This window comes from Melanotaenia boesemani, unplaced genomic scaffold (assembly GCF_017639745.1).
Source record: "Melanotaenia boesemani isolate fMelBoe1 unplaced genomic scaffold, fMelBoe1.pri scaffold_128_ctg1, whole genome shotgun sequence".
Classification (NCBI taxonomy): Eukaryota; Metazoa; Chordata; class Actinopteri; order Atheriniformes; family Melanotaeniidae; genus Melanotaenia; species Melanotaenia boesemani.
The window spans coordinates 67,781-82,978 of NW_024580596.1; the positions used below are offsets into that span (position 1 = coordinate 67,781).

The following is a 15,198-nucleotide window of genomic DNA, read 5'->3' on the forward strand; positions in this document are numbered from 1 at the left end:
GAAGACTTCAGAAGAGTCAAATGTTGTTGAGTGGGTTCCAGATTTGATTCTATGTGAATGGGGTGCTAGATAGATACGAATCTGGACGCGGAGTTAGGGCTTAGGTCATCAGCGTGGCTCACTCCCAAAATCCACTCGACTGGCTTGGCAGAGAGGGTGGGGGATGGGCGCTGTGTTCCAGATTTGTATCTATATGAATTGGGTGCCAGGTAGATACGAATCTGGAAGCGGAGTTAGGGCTTCGGGCATCGGTGGGGCTCACTCCCAAAGTCCACGCGACTGGCTCGGCGGCCAGGTTGGGGGATGGGCGATGTGTTCCAGATTTGTATCTATATGAATTGGGTGCCAGATAGATACGAATCTGGGCGCGGAGTTAGGGGCCGGGGGGATGGGCAGTGGCTCAGGCACCCTCCCACGCCACCCCATTGGTCCACGTCGTGTTGCGCTGAAACCCATTGGGGTGACCGGTTTGACCTCCGACCAGCAGGTGGCGCATCTGCGTAAGCTCTCTGCAGGCCAGTGGGCTCGCATCCTGGTGCAAGCAACCACTTCCTCTGTCACTCAGCCGAGCACATGTTCAGTCACCGGCAGCAAGCCAGGCAACAGGACCGAATCCGCAGACGACGCAGACCACGCCGCGCCCTCAGAATTCGCCCCACCGACTTCGAGCGTGTTGCGTACACCGTGCCAGGTGGGTTTTCATGTTTCATGTATTTTCGAGTGCTACCTCGCAACTTTGCTAGCTAGTTTGCCGCTAACGTGCCTGCTACATAGATCCAAATCTGGAAAAATTCCATATTTGAATTTATAGGTTAAGTGCAATTTCTCCCAACCACCCACCCGCCCGCCATGTTTCTGACAGGGCCAATGAGTGAGACCCCGCCAGCATCCAGAAGGGCCTGCGACATCGCGAGCCCCCCGTCCACCGGCACCTTGCGCAGGACCCGTGCGTCGGGCACTCTGGACAGAGAGTACGTGGAAGTGGTTAATGTCGTCGCTGTGCCCGGTGACGGAGGCGAGGACTCCGGCGGAGGGGACAGCGACAGCACCGATCCATGCCCCCCCTACTCGCCCCCTCCGAACTCGGATTGCTCAGAAGAGGCCAGCTTGGAAGAGGGAAAGGAGGAACTCCGAGCACCTGTCCTCGGACGCGAGACCAGCCTGTTGCCGATGGTGCTTGGGGCCTCAGCCAAGGCCCGCTCCAAGCCTCCCAATGACGACCAAGTTCAGCTCGGGAAGTGCACCAAAGACGCCAAGGTGCAAACATCACAGGCCCGCCCGCCGCTCAGCTCGGGCCATGACCCGGAAGTGGGTCCGCAGGATGGTCCTCGGCGACCGAAGACCCCAATCCCCTGGAGTGGCAAAGAGGAGAAGGAGGAAGAGGACGGCCTCTCTGGGAGCCAGTGTCAGTAAATGCCTGCGCTACTGCGCATTTGTCACTCTCTCCCTTTTGTTATGTTTGTATTATACATCACTAGTGTTCTTTGTTAAAAAGATGTTCTTAAGGGAGAAATTACCGTAAAAAAACTAACCAAAAAAAGACAGTTGTTCTTTGCAAGGCAGGGTGGATGGCGCCTGCATGCCCACACCCGTGCACATTGGGCTTGTTCAGAAATGCCAAAAATAAAAAAAAACAGGTTCATAAATAGCTCCGCGTGTCTTGTATTTTTGTACATTTTGTGGTAAAAAGTGCAAGTTGTTGTGGATTCGGATGGCAGTCAAATAGACTGAAATGTGGAAGGAGCCCAGATTTGTATCTATTTGAATGGCAGTCAAATAGATTGAAATGTGGAAGGAGCCCAGATTTGTATCTATTTGGATGGCGGTCAAATAGATTGAAATGTGGAAGGAGCCCAGATTTGTATCTATTTGGATGGCAGTCAAATAGATTGAAATGTGGAAGGAGCCCAGATTTGTATCTATTTGAATGGCAGTCAAATAGATTGAAATGTGGAAGGAGCTGTCTCTCCATTGACTTTGCATGGGCCAAGATTCTTTGTAATTTCTTTAGACTTTGAGTCCTTTTTTTCTTTTATTTTCCACGTTTTTACAGGTAGAATAGCTGACAAAAAAATTTTAAAAAAATATTTCTTGGTTTACAATTCACTAGACGGTGGCTTGTATTTTTCTACACGACCTCCGACCGACAGGGGTCGCCGCTGACGCAACTCTTTGCCCGGGAACGGAGCGAGATGTTAAAACCGGAAGTGACGGAGCGGAAGTGAGACATTGCACACGGACCAGCAGCGAGCAGAAGAAGGGAAGCACGTGGACGAGTGAAAGGACAGGAGAAACTTTTCGTGGACAAAGGTAAGTTTTGGAGAACTTTGGCTTGGCGTGTTGTTTGCTGTTTCCGGGCCTGCCGGCTCCGAGGACCGCGGGCGAGCTAGCGAGCTCGCTCGGCGGTGTGCGGTTTGTTGTTGACCGGCAGGCCGGCTCCGAGGACCGCGGGCAAGCTAGCGGGATCGTTCGGCGGCGTGCCGTTTGTTGTTGACCGGCAGGCCGGCTCCGAGGACCGCGGGCAAGCTAGCGGGATCGTTCGGCGGCGTGCCGTTTGTTGTTGACCGGCAGGCCGGCTCCGAGGACCGCGGGCAAGCTAGCGGGATCGTTCGGCGGCGTGCCGTTTGTTGTTGACCGGCAGGCCGGCTCCGAGGACCGCGGGCAAGCTAGCGGGATCGTTCGGCGGCGTGCGGTTTGTTGTTGACCGGCAGGCCGGCTCCGAGGACCGCGGGCAAGCTAGCGGGATCGTTCGGCGGCGTGCCGTTTGTTGTTGACCGGCAGGCCGGCTCCGAGGACCGCGGGCAAGCTAGCGGGATCGTTCGGCGGCGTGCCGTTTGTTGTTGACCGGCAGGCCGGCTCCGAGGACCGCGGGCAAGCTAGCGGGATCGTTCGGCGGCGTGCCGTTTGTTGTTGACCGGCAGGCCGGCTCCGAGGACCGCGGGCAAGCTAGCGGGATCGTTCGGCGGCATGCGGTTTGTTGTTGACCGGCAGGCCGGCTCCGAGGACCGCGGGCAAGCTAGCGGGATCGTTCGGCGGCGTGCCGTTTGTTGTTGACCGGCAGGCCGGCTCCGAGGACCGCGGGCGAGCTAGCGGGCTCGTTCGGCGGCATGCGGTTTGTTGTTGACTCCGAGGACCACGGGCTAGCAAGCCAGCTAGCTAGCTGGCTTGCTAGCTTGCAGCTTTGTTTACATCTATTCAATAGCTAGCTAGCTAGCTAGCAAGCTGGCTATTGAATAGATGTAAATAAAGCTGGCAGCTTCCAGAATTGAATCTGTTTAAAAGAAGCTGCTGGATAGATGTGAATCTGGATATAATAAATTCAGTTCTGGCCCAGTGAACAGATTGCAACCAAAATGTTTTCACTTTTATCCACAGTTATAGAACACCACCAAGGATGGTAAGTTTGCAGAACATTCTTTAGGACCTTCTGCTAGGTTTCCCTCCTGATTTTACGTGGTCCCACCCCACCAGCCGGAGAAGCTTTGTGGGCTGTGCTTCCACCGCTTTGCCAACCTCAGGCAGCACCTCCGCACCACACACTTTGTGCCCAACAAGGAGGAGTTGGCGCTCCTGCTAAAGTGGGGCAGTGCCAGGTAAGTTGCTCAGCATCTCTTCACCCTCTGACCATGCATGCCACTTACTGACAAGACTCGTGTCTTGCAGGACAACTTCCAAGCTCCAGTGCCCGATCTGCAAAAAAAACAACGTGTGCCGGCTGGACAAGCACTTGCAGACCCATCATCACATGCCCTCAGATGACAAGAGGGCCCGGTTCGTGGCTAGAGCTAAGAGGACTGCTGTGGAGGAAGAGTTCAGGGAGCTCAGGCAGGCAAATCCAACCCCTGAAATGGTCTCCACACTGGGTCAGCTGGAGGAAGAGCAGGGGAGCGAGGAGTATGCATCCAGTGAGGATGAATCCAGTGAGCATGATGAGCCACAGCCCCGTCCTAGGGACCAGATGGCTTCCACCCCTCAAACTTCACACACATCCCTGCCAGAAATCGACCTTGGTAAGTCCAATTTTTTTCTTAAATGCGGCTTTTGTTGTTGGATGGCTTATGATTTGGAAATGTGCTGTTTGCTGTTGGAAATGTGCTGTTTGCTGCTGGAAATGTGCTGTTTGATGCTGGAAATGTGCTGTTTGCTGCTGGAAATGTGCTGTTTGATGCTGGAAATGTGCTTTTTGCTGTTGGAAATGTGCTTTTTGCTGTTGGAAGTTGCTGTTAAATAGATACAAGTCTGGAAGTTACTGTGTGATCAGATTGTGGAATATTCATGTAAATAGACATGAATGTGGAAGCTACATGTAAATAGATATGAATGTGGAAGTTGCTTTTAAGTAGATAAAGATCTGGAATTTCTTAAATAGATACAAATGTGGAATTTACATGTTAATAGATAGGAATCTGGACTTTACATGTTAATAGACAGGAATCTGGACTTTACATGTGAATAGATAGGAATCTGGACTTTACATGTTAATAGATAGGAATCTGGTATTTGTTGTGAAATAGATACAAATGTGGAATTTACATGTATATAGATACAAATGTGGAAGGTGCTTTTGAAAAGAAGTGATATGTTAATAGATAGGAATCTGGACTTTACATGTTAATAGATACAAATGTGGAATTTACATGTTAATAGATAGGAATCTGGAATTTACATGTTAATAGATAGGAATCTGGAATTTACATGTGAATAGATAGGAATCTGGACTTTACATGTTAATAGATAGGAATCTGGACTTTACATGTTAATAGATAGGAATCTGGACTTTACATGTTAATAGATACGAATGTGGAATTTACATGTTAATAGATAGGAATCTGGAATTTACATGTTAATAGATACAAATGTGGAATTTACATGTTAATAGATAGGAATCTGGACTTTACATGTGAATAGATAGGAATCTGGACTTTACATGTTAATAGATAGGAATCTGGTATTTGTTGTGAAATAGATACAAATGTGGAATTTACATGTATATAGATACAAATGTGGAAGGTGCTTTTGAAAAGAAGTGATATGTTAATAGATAGGAATCTGGACTTTACATGTTAATAGATACAAATGTGGAATTTACATGTTAATAGATACGAATGTGGAATTTACATGTTAATAGATACGAATCTGGAATTTACATGTTAATAGATACAAATGTGGAATTTACATGTTAATAGATAGGAATCTGGACTTTACATGTTAATAGATACGAATCTGGAATTTACATGTTAATAGATAGGAATCTGGACTTTACATGTTAATAGATAGGAATCTGGACTTTACATGTTAATAGATAGGAATCTGGACTTTACATGTTAATAGATAGGAATCTGGACTTTACATGTGAATAGATAGGAATCTGGACTTTACATGTTAATAGATAGGAATCTGGTATTTGTTGTGAAATAGATACAAATGTGGAAGGTGCTTTTGAAAAGAAGTGATATGTTAATAGATAGGAATCTGGACTTTACATGTTAATAGATACAAATGTGGAATTTACATGTTAATAGATACGAATCTGGAATTTACATGTTAATAGATACGAATCTGGAATTTACATGTTAATAGATAGGAATCTGGACTTTACATGTTAATAGATAGGAATCTGGACTTTACATGTTAATAGATACGAATCTGGAATTTACATGTTAATAGATAGGAATCTGGACTTTACATGTTAATAGATAGGAATCTGGACTTTACATGTTAATAGATACGAATCTGGACTTTACATGTTAATAGATAGGAATCTGGACTTTACATGTGAATAGATAGGAATCTGGACTTTACATGTTAATAGATAGGAATCTGGTATTTGTTGTGAAATAGATACAAATGTGGAAGGTGCTTTTGAAAAGAAGTGATATGTTAATAGATAGGAATCTGGACTTTACATGTTAATAGATACAAATGTGGAATTTACATGTTAATAGATACGAATCTGGAATTTACATGTTAATAGATACGAATCTGGAATTTACATGTTAATAGATACAAATGTGGAATTTACATGTTAATAGATAGGAATCTGGACTTTACATGTTAATAGATACGAATCTGGAATTTACATGTTAATAGATAGGAATCTGGACTTTACATGTGAATAGATAGGAATCTGGACTTTACATGTTAATAGATAGGAATCTGGTATTTGTTGTGAAATAGATACAAATGTGGAATTTACATGTATATAGATACAAATGTGGAAGGTGCTTTTGAAAAGAAGTGATATGTTAATAGATAGGAATCTGGACTTTACATGTTAATAGATACAAATGTGGAATTTACATGTTAATAGATAGGAATCTGGAATTTACATGTTAATAGATAGGAATCTGGAATTTACATGTGAATAGATAGGAATCTGGACTTTACATGTTAATAGATAGGAATCTGGACTTTACATGTTAATAGATAGGAATCTGGACTTTACATGTTAATAGATACGAATGTGGAATTTACATGTTAATAGATAGGAATCTGGAATTTACATGTTAATAGATACAAATGTGGAATTTACATGTTAATAGATAGGAATCTGGACTTTACATGTGAATAGATAGGAATCTGGACTTTACATGTTAATAGATAGGAATCTGGTATTTGTTGTGAAATAGATACAAATGTGGAATTTACATGTATATAGATACAAATGTGGAAGGTGCTTTTGAAAAGAAGTGATATGTTAATAGATAGGAATCTGGACTTTACATGTTAATAGAAACAAATGTGGAATTTACATGTTAATAGATACGAATGTGGAATTTACATGTTAATAGATACGAATCTGGAATTTACATGTTAATAGATACAAATGTGGAATTTACATGTTAATAGATAGGAATCTGGACTTTACATGTTAATAGATACGAATCTGGAATTTACATGTTAATAGATAGGAATCTGGACTTTACATGTTAATAGATAGGAATCTGGACTTTACATGTTAATAGATACGAATCTGGACTTTACATGTTAATAGATAGGAATCTGGACTTTACATGTGAATAGATAGGAATCTGGACTTTACATGTTAATAGATAGGAATCTGGTATTTGTTGTGAAATAGATACAAATGTGGAAGGTGCTTTTGAAAAGAAGTGATATGTTAATAGATAGGAATCTGGACTTTACATGTTAATAGATACAAATGTGGAATTTACATGTTAATAGATACGAATCTGGAATTTACATGTTAATAGATACGAATCTGGAATTTACATGTTAATAGATAGGAATCTGGACTTTACATGTTAATAGATAGGAATCTGGACTTTACATGTTAATAGATACGAATCTGGAATTTACATGTTAATAGATAGGAATCTGGACTTTACATGTTAATAGATAGGAATCTGGACTTTACATGTTAATAGATACGAATCTGGACTTTACATGTTAATAGATAGGAATCTGGACTTTACATGTAAATAGATAGGAATCTGGAAGTTACATGTTAATAGATACAGATCTGGAATTTACTGTTAAATAGATACAAATGTGGAAGGTACTATTGAAAAGAAGTTGCATGTTAATAGATACGAATGTGGAAGTTACATGTTAATAGATACAGATCTGGAAGTTACATGTTAATAGATACGAATCTGGAATTTACATGTTAATAGATACGAATCTGGAATTTACATGTTAATAGATACAAATGTGGAATTTACATGTTAATAGATAGGAATCTGGACTTTACATGTTAATAGATACGAATCTGGAATTTACATGTTAATAGATACGAATGTGGAATTTACATGTTAATAGATAGCAATCTGGACTTTACATGTTAATAGATACGAATCTGGACTTTACATGTTAATAGATAGGAATCTGGACTTTACATGTGAATAGATAGGAATCTGGACTTTACATGTTAATAGATAGGAATCTGGTATTTGTTGTGAAATAGATACAAATGTGGAATTTACATGTATATAGATACAAATGTGGAAGGTGCTTTTGAAAAGAAGTGATATGTTAATAGATAGGAATCTGGACTTTACATGTTAATAGATACAAATGTGGAATTTACATGTTAATAGATACGAATCTGGAATTTACATGTTAATAGATACAAATGTGGAATTTACATGTTAATAGATAGGAATCTGGACTTTACATGTTAATAGATACGAATCTGGACTTTACATGTTAATAGATACGAATGTGGAATTTACATGTTAATAGATACGAATCTGGACTTTACATGTTAATAGATAGGAATCTGGTATTTGTTGTTAAATAGATACAAATGTGGATTTTACATGTATATAGATACAAATGTGGAAGGTGCTTTTGAAAAGAAGTGATATGTTAATAGATAGGAATCTGGACTTTACATGTTAATAGATACAAATGTGGAATTTACATGTTAATAGATACGAATCTGGAATTTACATGTTAATAGATACGAATCTGGAATTTACATGTTAATAGATAGGAATCTGAAATTTACATGTTAATAGATAGGAATCTGGACTTTACATGTTAATAGATAGGAATCTGGAATTTACATGTTAATAGATAGGAATCTGGAATTTACATGTTAATAGATAGGAATGTGGAATTTACATGTTAATAGATAGGAATCTGGAATTTACATGTTAATAGATACGAATGTGGAATTTACATGTTAATAGATAGGAATCTGGACTTTACATGTTAATAGATAGGAATCTGGAATTTACATGTTAATAGATAGGAATCTGGAATTTACATGTTAATAGATACGAATCTGGAATTTACATGTTAATAGATAGGAATCTGGACTTTACATGTTAATAGATAGGAATCTGGACTTTACATGTTAATAGATAGGAATCTGGACTTTACATGTTAATAGATAGGAATCTGGAATTTACATGTTAATAGATAGGAATCTGGAATTTACATGTTAATAGATAGGAATCTGGAATTTACATGTTAATAGATACAAATGTGGAATTTACATGTTAATAGATAGGAATCTGGACTTTACATGTTAATAGATAGGAATCTGGAATTTACATGTTAATAGATACGAATGTGGAATTTACATGTTAATAGATAGGAATCTGGACTTTACATGTTAATAGATACGAATCTGGAATTTACATGTTAATAGATAGGAATCTGGACTTTACATGTTAATAGATAGGAATCTGGACTTTACATGTTAATAGATAGGAATCTGGTATTTACATGTTAATAGATACGAATGTGGAATTTACATGTTAATAGATACGAATCTGGAATTTACATGTTAATAGATAGGAATCTGGACTTTACATGTTAATAGATAGGAATCTGGACTTTACATGTTAATAGATACGAATCTGGAATTTACATGTTAATAGATACGAATCTGGAATTTACATGTTAATAGATAGGAATCTGGAATTTACATGTTAATAGATACAAATGTGGAATTTACATGTTAATAGATAGGAATGTGGAATTTACATGTTAATAGATAGGAATCTGGAATTTACATGTTAATAGATACAAATGTGGAATTTACATGTTAATAGATACAAATCTGGAATTTACATGTTAATAGATACAAATGTGGAATTTACATGTTAATAGATAGGAATCTGGACTTTACATGTTAATAGATAGGAATCTGGAATTTACATGTTAATAGATACAAATGTGGAATTTACATGTTAATAGATAGGAATCTGGACTTTACATGTTAATAGATAGGAATGTGGAATTTACATGTTAATAGATACGAATGTGGAATTTACATGTTAATAGATAGGAATCTGGACTTTACATGTTAATAGATACGAATCTGGAATTTACATGTTAATAGATAGGAATCTGGACTTTACATGTTAATAGATAGGAATCTGGTATTTACATGTCTATAGATACGAATCTGGAATTTACATGTAATTAGAAGCAAATGTGGAATTTATTGTAAAATAGATATAAATATGGAAGTTACTGTTAAATAGATTAGAATCTGGAAGTCTCTGTTGAGTAGCAGAAAATAAGCCCATATTTCTGTTTTCTACTCTTTAGCCCCCATCCCCTCCATGACCCGCAAGTCATCCTCCAGAGGAATTGTGAGCGGTTCACCGGCACCCTCATCCACCTCGTCTGGTGTGTCCTCCTGCCACTGCAGCCAGATGTCCTGTACCCTTGAACAGTCACTCCTGGCCCGCATCGACAAGTTGGAGAAGGCACTTGACCGCTTTGTGTTGAGGCAGCAGGAGGTCCTGGAACGTAGTTTAAATCCAAGGCATTGGACCCCCAGGATAACATCAGACCAGCTGTCACCAGCGAGGCGTCCCCGTAAATCTTCTGGCATCAGGCGGCTTGGGACAGATGAGCAGCCTGTGGATTTGTCACCCTCAGGTGACCCAGACCCGCCACCCGACCCCGAGCCGCAGCCGGACCCAGTCCGGCCGCCTGACCTAGAGCCGCTGCCAGACCCTGTCCTGCTGCCGGAACCAGTCCCTCCGCCGGACCCAGCCCCTCCGCCTGCCCCAGTCCCTCCGCCTGCCCCAGTCCCTCCGCCACCGGACCCGGATCCCATCCCGACGCCCTCAACATCGGCTAGCCAGACAGTCATTGAAGCCGCCGACCAGACGCCTGGCGATGAAGAGGCTGCTGAGGTCTCACTTGTCAAAGGCGCGCCCATTGGGAAAAGCACTTCGGACACTTGCATGTACGAAAAGGCCATAGAGGACTTTCGCCAATATAGAGTCGGGGCCAGGCGCAAACGCAAAGACAAGGAAAATGCAAACACGGCCGCACGCCACTGCCACGTCTTTTGCACTTACATGTTGGGCGAGAAGGCGTGCGACAGAGATGCTTTGAAGGACCTACGGTTCCTGACCAATATTGAGAGATTACGGAAATACCCAGTCTACCTCACTAATAAAGGCTACGCCCCAACGAGCATCAGGAACATGATGATAAATGCGACATTGTTGTACAGGCATGTGGAGCATTCTTTCCTAAAAAAGAGCCGGTTGAAATCATCTGACATCAGCCGTATTATGTATGAGCTGAAAAAGATCAGGGCTGACGTGAACAGAGATGTGTTGCTGAGGAGGCAGAAGGTGCGCAAGGAGAAGACGGACAGTCAGGTGCCAGCCTCCCAGGAAGAGAGATTCCTCAGTGTTGCCAAGCGCCGTATCCCAGAATTGTTGGGTAAGTGCTCCTTCCTTTCCTCCACCACCCACGTTGAAGCTGAGGTCCTGGTGTAGTTGACATGGCTCTGGTCTTTTCCAGAAAACATCGTGAGCGAGACGGTCAGCAACGGCAGTCATACTCTGCTAATGGGATATGCCATGGGGTATTTGTCGGTGCTGACGGGACACAGGTCCTCAATCTTTACCTCAATGCGGGTCCAGCATGTCTTCAACGCAGACTCCTGGGAGGAGGGCCAAAAATGGCAGATCCTGGTAGGTGTGGTCTTTGTAAATTTATATGTCAACATGGTTAACTGATTGGTGGTTATGAGTAGATACGAATGTGGAAGTTACTGTTAAATCGATCTGAATCTGGAATTTACATGTAAATAGATAGGAATCTGGAAGTTGCATGTAAATAGATAGGAATCTGGAATCTACATGTAAAATCTGGAATTTACATGTAAATAGATACGAATGTGGAATTTACATGTAAATAGATAGGAATCTGGAATTTGCATGTAAATAGATAGGAATCTGGACTTTACATGTAAATAGATACGAATCTGGACTTTACATGTAAATAGATAGGAATCTGGAATTTACATGTAAATAGATAGGAATCTGGAATTTACATGTAAATAGATATGAATGTGGAATTTACATGTAAATAGATACAAATGTGGAATTTACATGTAAATAGATACGAATCTGGAATTTACATGTAAATAGATAGGAATCTGGACTTTACATGTAAATAGATACGAATCTGGACTTTACATGTAAATAGATAGGAATCTGGAATTTACATGTAAATAGATACAAATGTGGAATTTACATGTAAATAGATACGAATCTGGAATTTACATGTAAATAGATAGGAATCTGGAATTTACATGTAAATAGATACGAATCTGGAATTTACATGTAAATAGATAGGAATCTGGAATTTACATGTAAATAGATACGAATCTGGACTTTACATGTAAATAGATATGAATGTGGAATTTACATGTTAATAGATAGGAATCTGGAATTTACATGTAAATAGATACGAATCTGGAATTTACATGTAAATAGATAGGAATCTGGAATTTACATGTAAATAGATACGAATCTGGACTTTACATGTAAATAGATATGAATCTGGAATTTACATGTAAATAGATACGAATCTGGACTTTACATGTAAATAGATATGAATGTGGAATTTACATGTAAATAGATATGAATGTGGAATTTACATGTAAATAGATATAAATGTGGAATTTACATGTAAATAGATAGGAATCTGGACTTTACATGTAAATAGATAGGAATCTGGAATTTACATGTAAATAGATAGGAATCTAGAATTTACATGTAAATAGATACAAATGTGGAATTTACATGTAAATAGATACGAATCTGGAATTTACATGTAAATAGATAGGAATCTGGAATTTACATGTAAATAGATACGAATCTGGAATTTACATGTAAATAGATAGGAATCTGGAATTTACATGTAAATAGATACGAATCTGGACTTTACATGTAAATAGATATGAATGTGGAATTTACATGTTAATAGATAGGAATCTGGAATTTACATGTAAATAGATACGAATCTGGAATTTACATGTAAATAGATAGGAATCTGGAATTTACATGTAAATAGATAGGAATCTGGACTTTACATGTAAATAGATACAAATCTGGAATTTACATGTAAATAGATATGAATGTGGAATTTACATGTAAATAGATAGGAATCTGGAATTTACATCTAAATAGATCCAGATGTGGAAGTTACTGTGGAATAGATGCAAATGTGGAAGTTGTGTTTTTTCCCCTGTAGATTGAAGAGCACAAAACAGCCAAGACATTCGGTCATGCTTCCATTGCACTGGTGGCCGAGGAATACAAGTGGATGAAGTTGCTGGCTGGGGGTGTTTGCTGCCCAGACGGGCCCAAATCTCCATTTGTGTTTCACACCGTCCTTGGTGGCATGATACACAAGCCAAATTTGATGCTTGCATCTGCCTGGCGAGATGCGGGCTGCTCTGGTCCTGTCAACTTTACTTTGATCAGAAGCAGTATAGCAACTCAGGTGAGGCACCTTCCTTCCTTCCTTCCTTCCTTCCTTCCTTGCACACCTCCATACTTCCAATTCATGTATTGTCTCTGCATTTCCTCAACCAGGCTGACACTCACCTCACCGAGACTGGCAGGAAAAAGGTGGCATCATCAATGGGCCATGATGCGCAAACGGCCTCAAAATTCTACGTTTCCTTGCCACGACGAGATAGGGCCTACCGTGCACGGGAGCTCCGCATGTCTGCCTTGGACAAGGAACTACGGCAAAGCGGGTCCAGTGCGGGAAGCCCCTCCACCTGGGATAGCCCCTCCAGCTCGTCCACCTCCGTGTCGGTTCGCGGCAGGTCCAGGCCGTACGACAGCCCCTCCAGCGCGTCCACCTCCATCTCTGTTCGCGGCAGGTCCAGGCGGGGCTTCAGCCCCTCCAGCGCGTCCACCTCCATCTCGGCTAGCGGCAGGTCCAGGCCGGGCGGCAGCCCCTCCAGCTCAAGCGCAACATCCACCTGCGGTCCAGGTGAGATCTCTTCTGATGAGGGGGATATGGTCATCGACCTTTCCCCCCCTTCAGTTAATCCCTCCCTGGCAGATTTTGACCTCAGAAAGAAGAATTGCAGCACTCCTCGGATCACGTTGCCCATCTTCACCCAGAGCACTGACCACAGCTCCCCAGAACTCCAACTAGACCTGAGCGACTCGGACTCAATCCAGTCACGTTTGCCTGGGACACATCAACGCGTGATGGGTAAAAGGGTACGGAAGGCCCTGTTCATCCGGACGGCTCCTCCCTCTCCCTCCGCAAAGCGTAAATCCACGATGGATGCTGGATTTCGCGCTGCCAAGCGGCTGCTTGGCCATGCCTATTTGATTAGTAGCCCTCCAAAGAAAAAACAGGCTGTGTGCTCGTCAGGGTATAACTCTGATCCAGGTTTAGGGCCGATCTCAAAGGTCGTCAGCCCTCTTGTGAAGAACACTCAGACCCCAAAACGTCAGCCTTTTGAGAAGGTCCACAGTCCAACTGTTGTGCCAGAGACACAGGATCTAGAGTCCCCACGTTAAAAAAAAAGCACTTTAAAAAGTTCCAAAAAACAGTTCACGTAGGGGCTAGGCCCCAGTGTCATTGGCCAGTGAGGCCATTTTTGTTTAAAAAAAGTAACTCTTAAAGAATTTTAAGTTGTTTGTGCCTAAGGCAAAGAGTGAAGAAAGTAATGGCTGAATGACGGGCTAGGCCCCAATGTTCACTTGCTGCAGAATAAAAATGGCAGTTTTTTATGCCAATCAAAAATGTTGTCATCTTTTCTCTCTGTTGTTAGATTGAAATGTGGAATGTTGGTTGAATGAGCCCTCTCGCCATAGACTTAGCACGGGCGAGAGGGACTTGGCCCAAATTTGTATCTATTTGAATGGCAGTCATTTAGATACAATTGTGGAATGAGCCCAGATTTGTATCTATTTGAATGGCAGTCATATAGATACAATTGTGGAATGAGTCCAGATTTGTATCTATTTGAATGGCAGTCATTTAGATACAATTGTGGAATGAGCCCAGATTTGTATCTATTTGAATGGCAGTCATATAGATACAATTGTGGAATGAGCCCTCTCTCCATAGACTTAGCATGGGCGAGAGGGACGTGGCCCAAATTTGTATCTATTTGAATGGTAGTCATATAGATACAATTGTGGACTGAGTCCAGATTTGTATCTATTTGAATGGCAGTCATATAGATACAATTGTGGAATGAGCCCAGATTTGTATCTATTTGAATGGCAGTCATATAGATACAATTGTGGAATGAGTCCAGATTTGTATCTATTTGAATGGCAGTCATATAGATACAATTGTGGAATGAGCCCAGATTTGTATCTATTTGAATGGCAGTCATATAGATACAATTGTGGAATGAGTCCAGATTTGTATCTATTTGAATGGCAGTCATATAGATACAATTGTGGAATGAGCCCTCTCTCCATT

General features: G+C 41.4%; 1 protein-coding gene across 1 annotated transcript; it reads left to right on the forward strand.

The window, feature by feature from the left end:
- The first annotated feature begins 2,236 nt into the window (after positions 1 to 2,236).
- On the forward strand, positions 2,237 to 14,502 carry LOC121636128. The gene is made up of 8 exons (XM_041979427.1): positions 2,237 to 2,310; positions 3,376 to 3,397; positions 3,472 to 3,593; positions 3,664 to 4,010; positions 10,030 to 11,166; positions 11,248 to 11,420; positions 12,988 to 13,239; positions 13,332 to 14,502. The coding sequence occupies exons 2-8, from the start codon at positions 3,395 to 3,397 to the stop codon at positions 14,280 to 14,282; spliced, it is 2,985 nt and encodes a 994-aa protein (XP_041835361.1). The 5' UTR covers positions 2,237 to 2,310; positions 3,376 to 3,394; the 3' UTR covers positions 14,283 to 14,502.
- Positions 14,503 to 15,198: the final 696 nt, after the last annotated feature.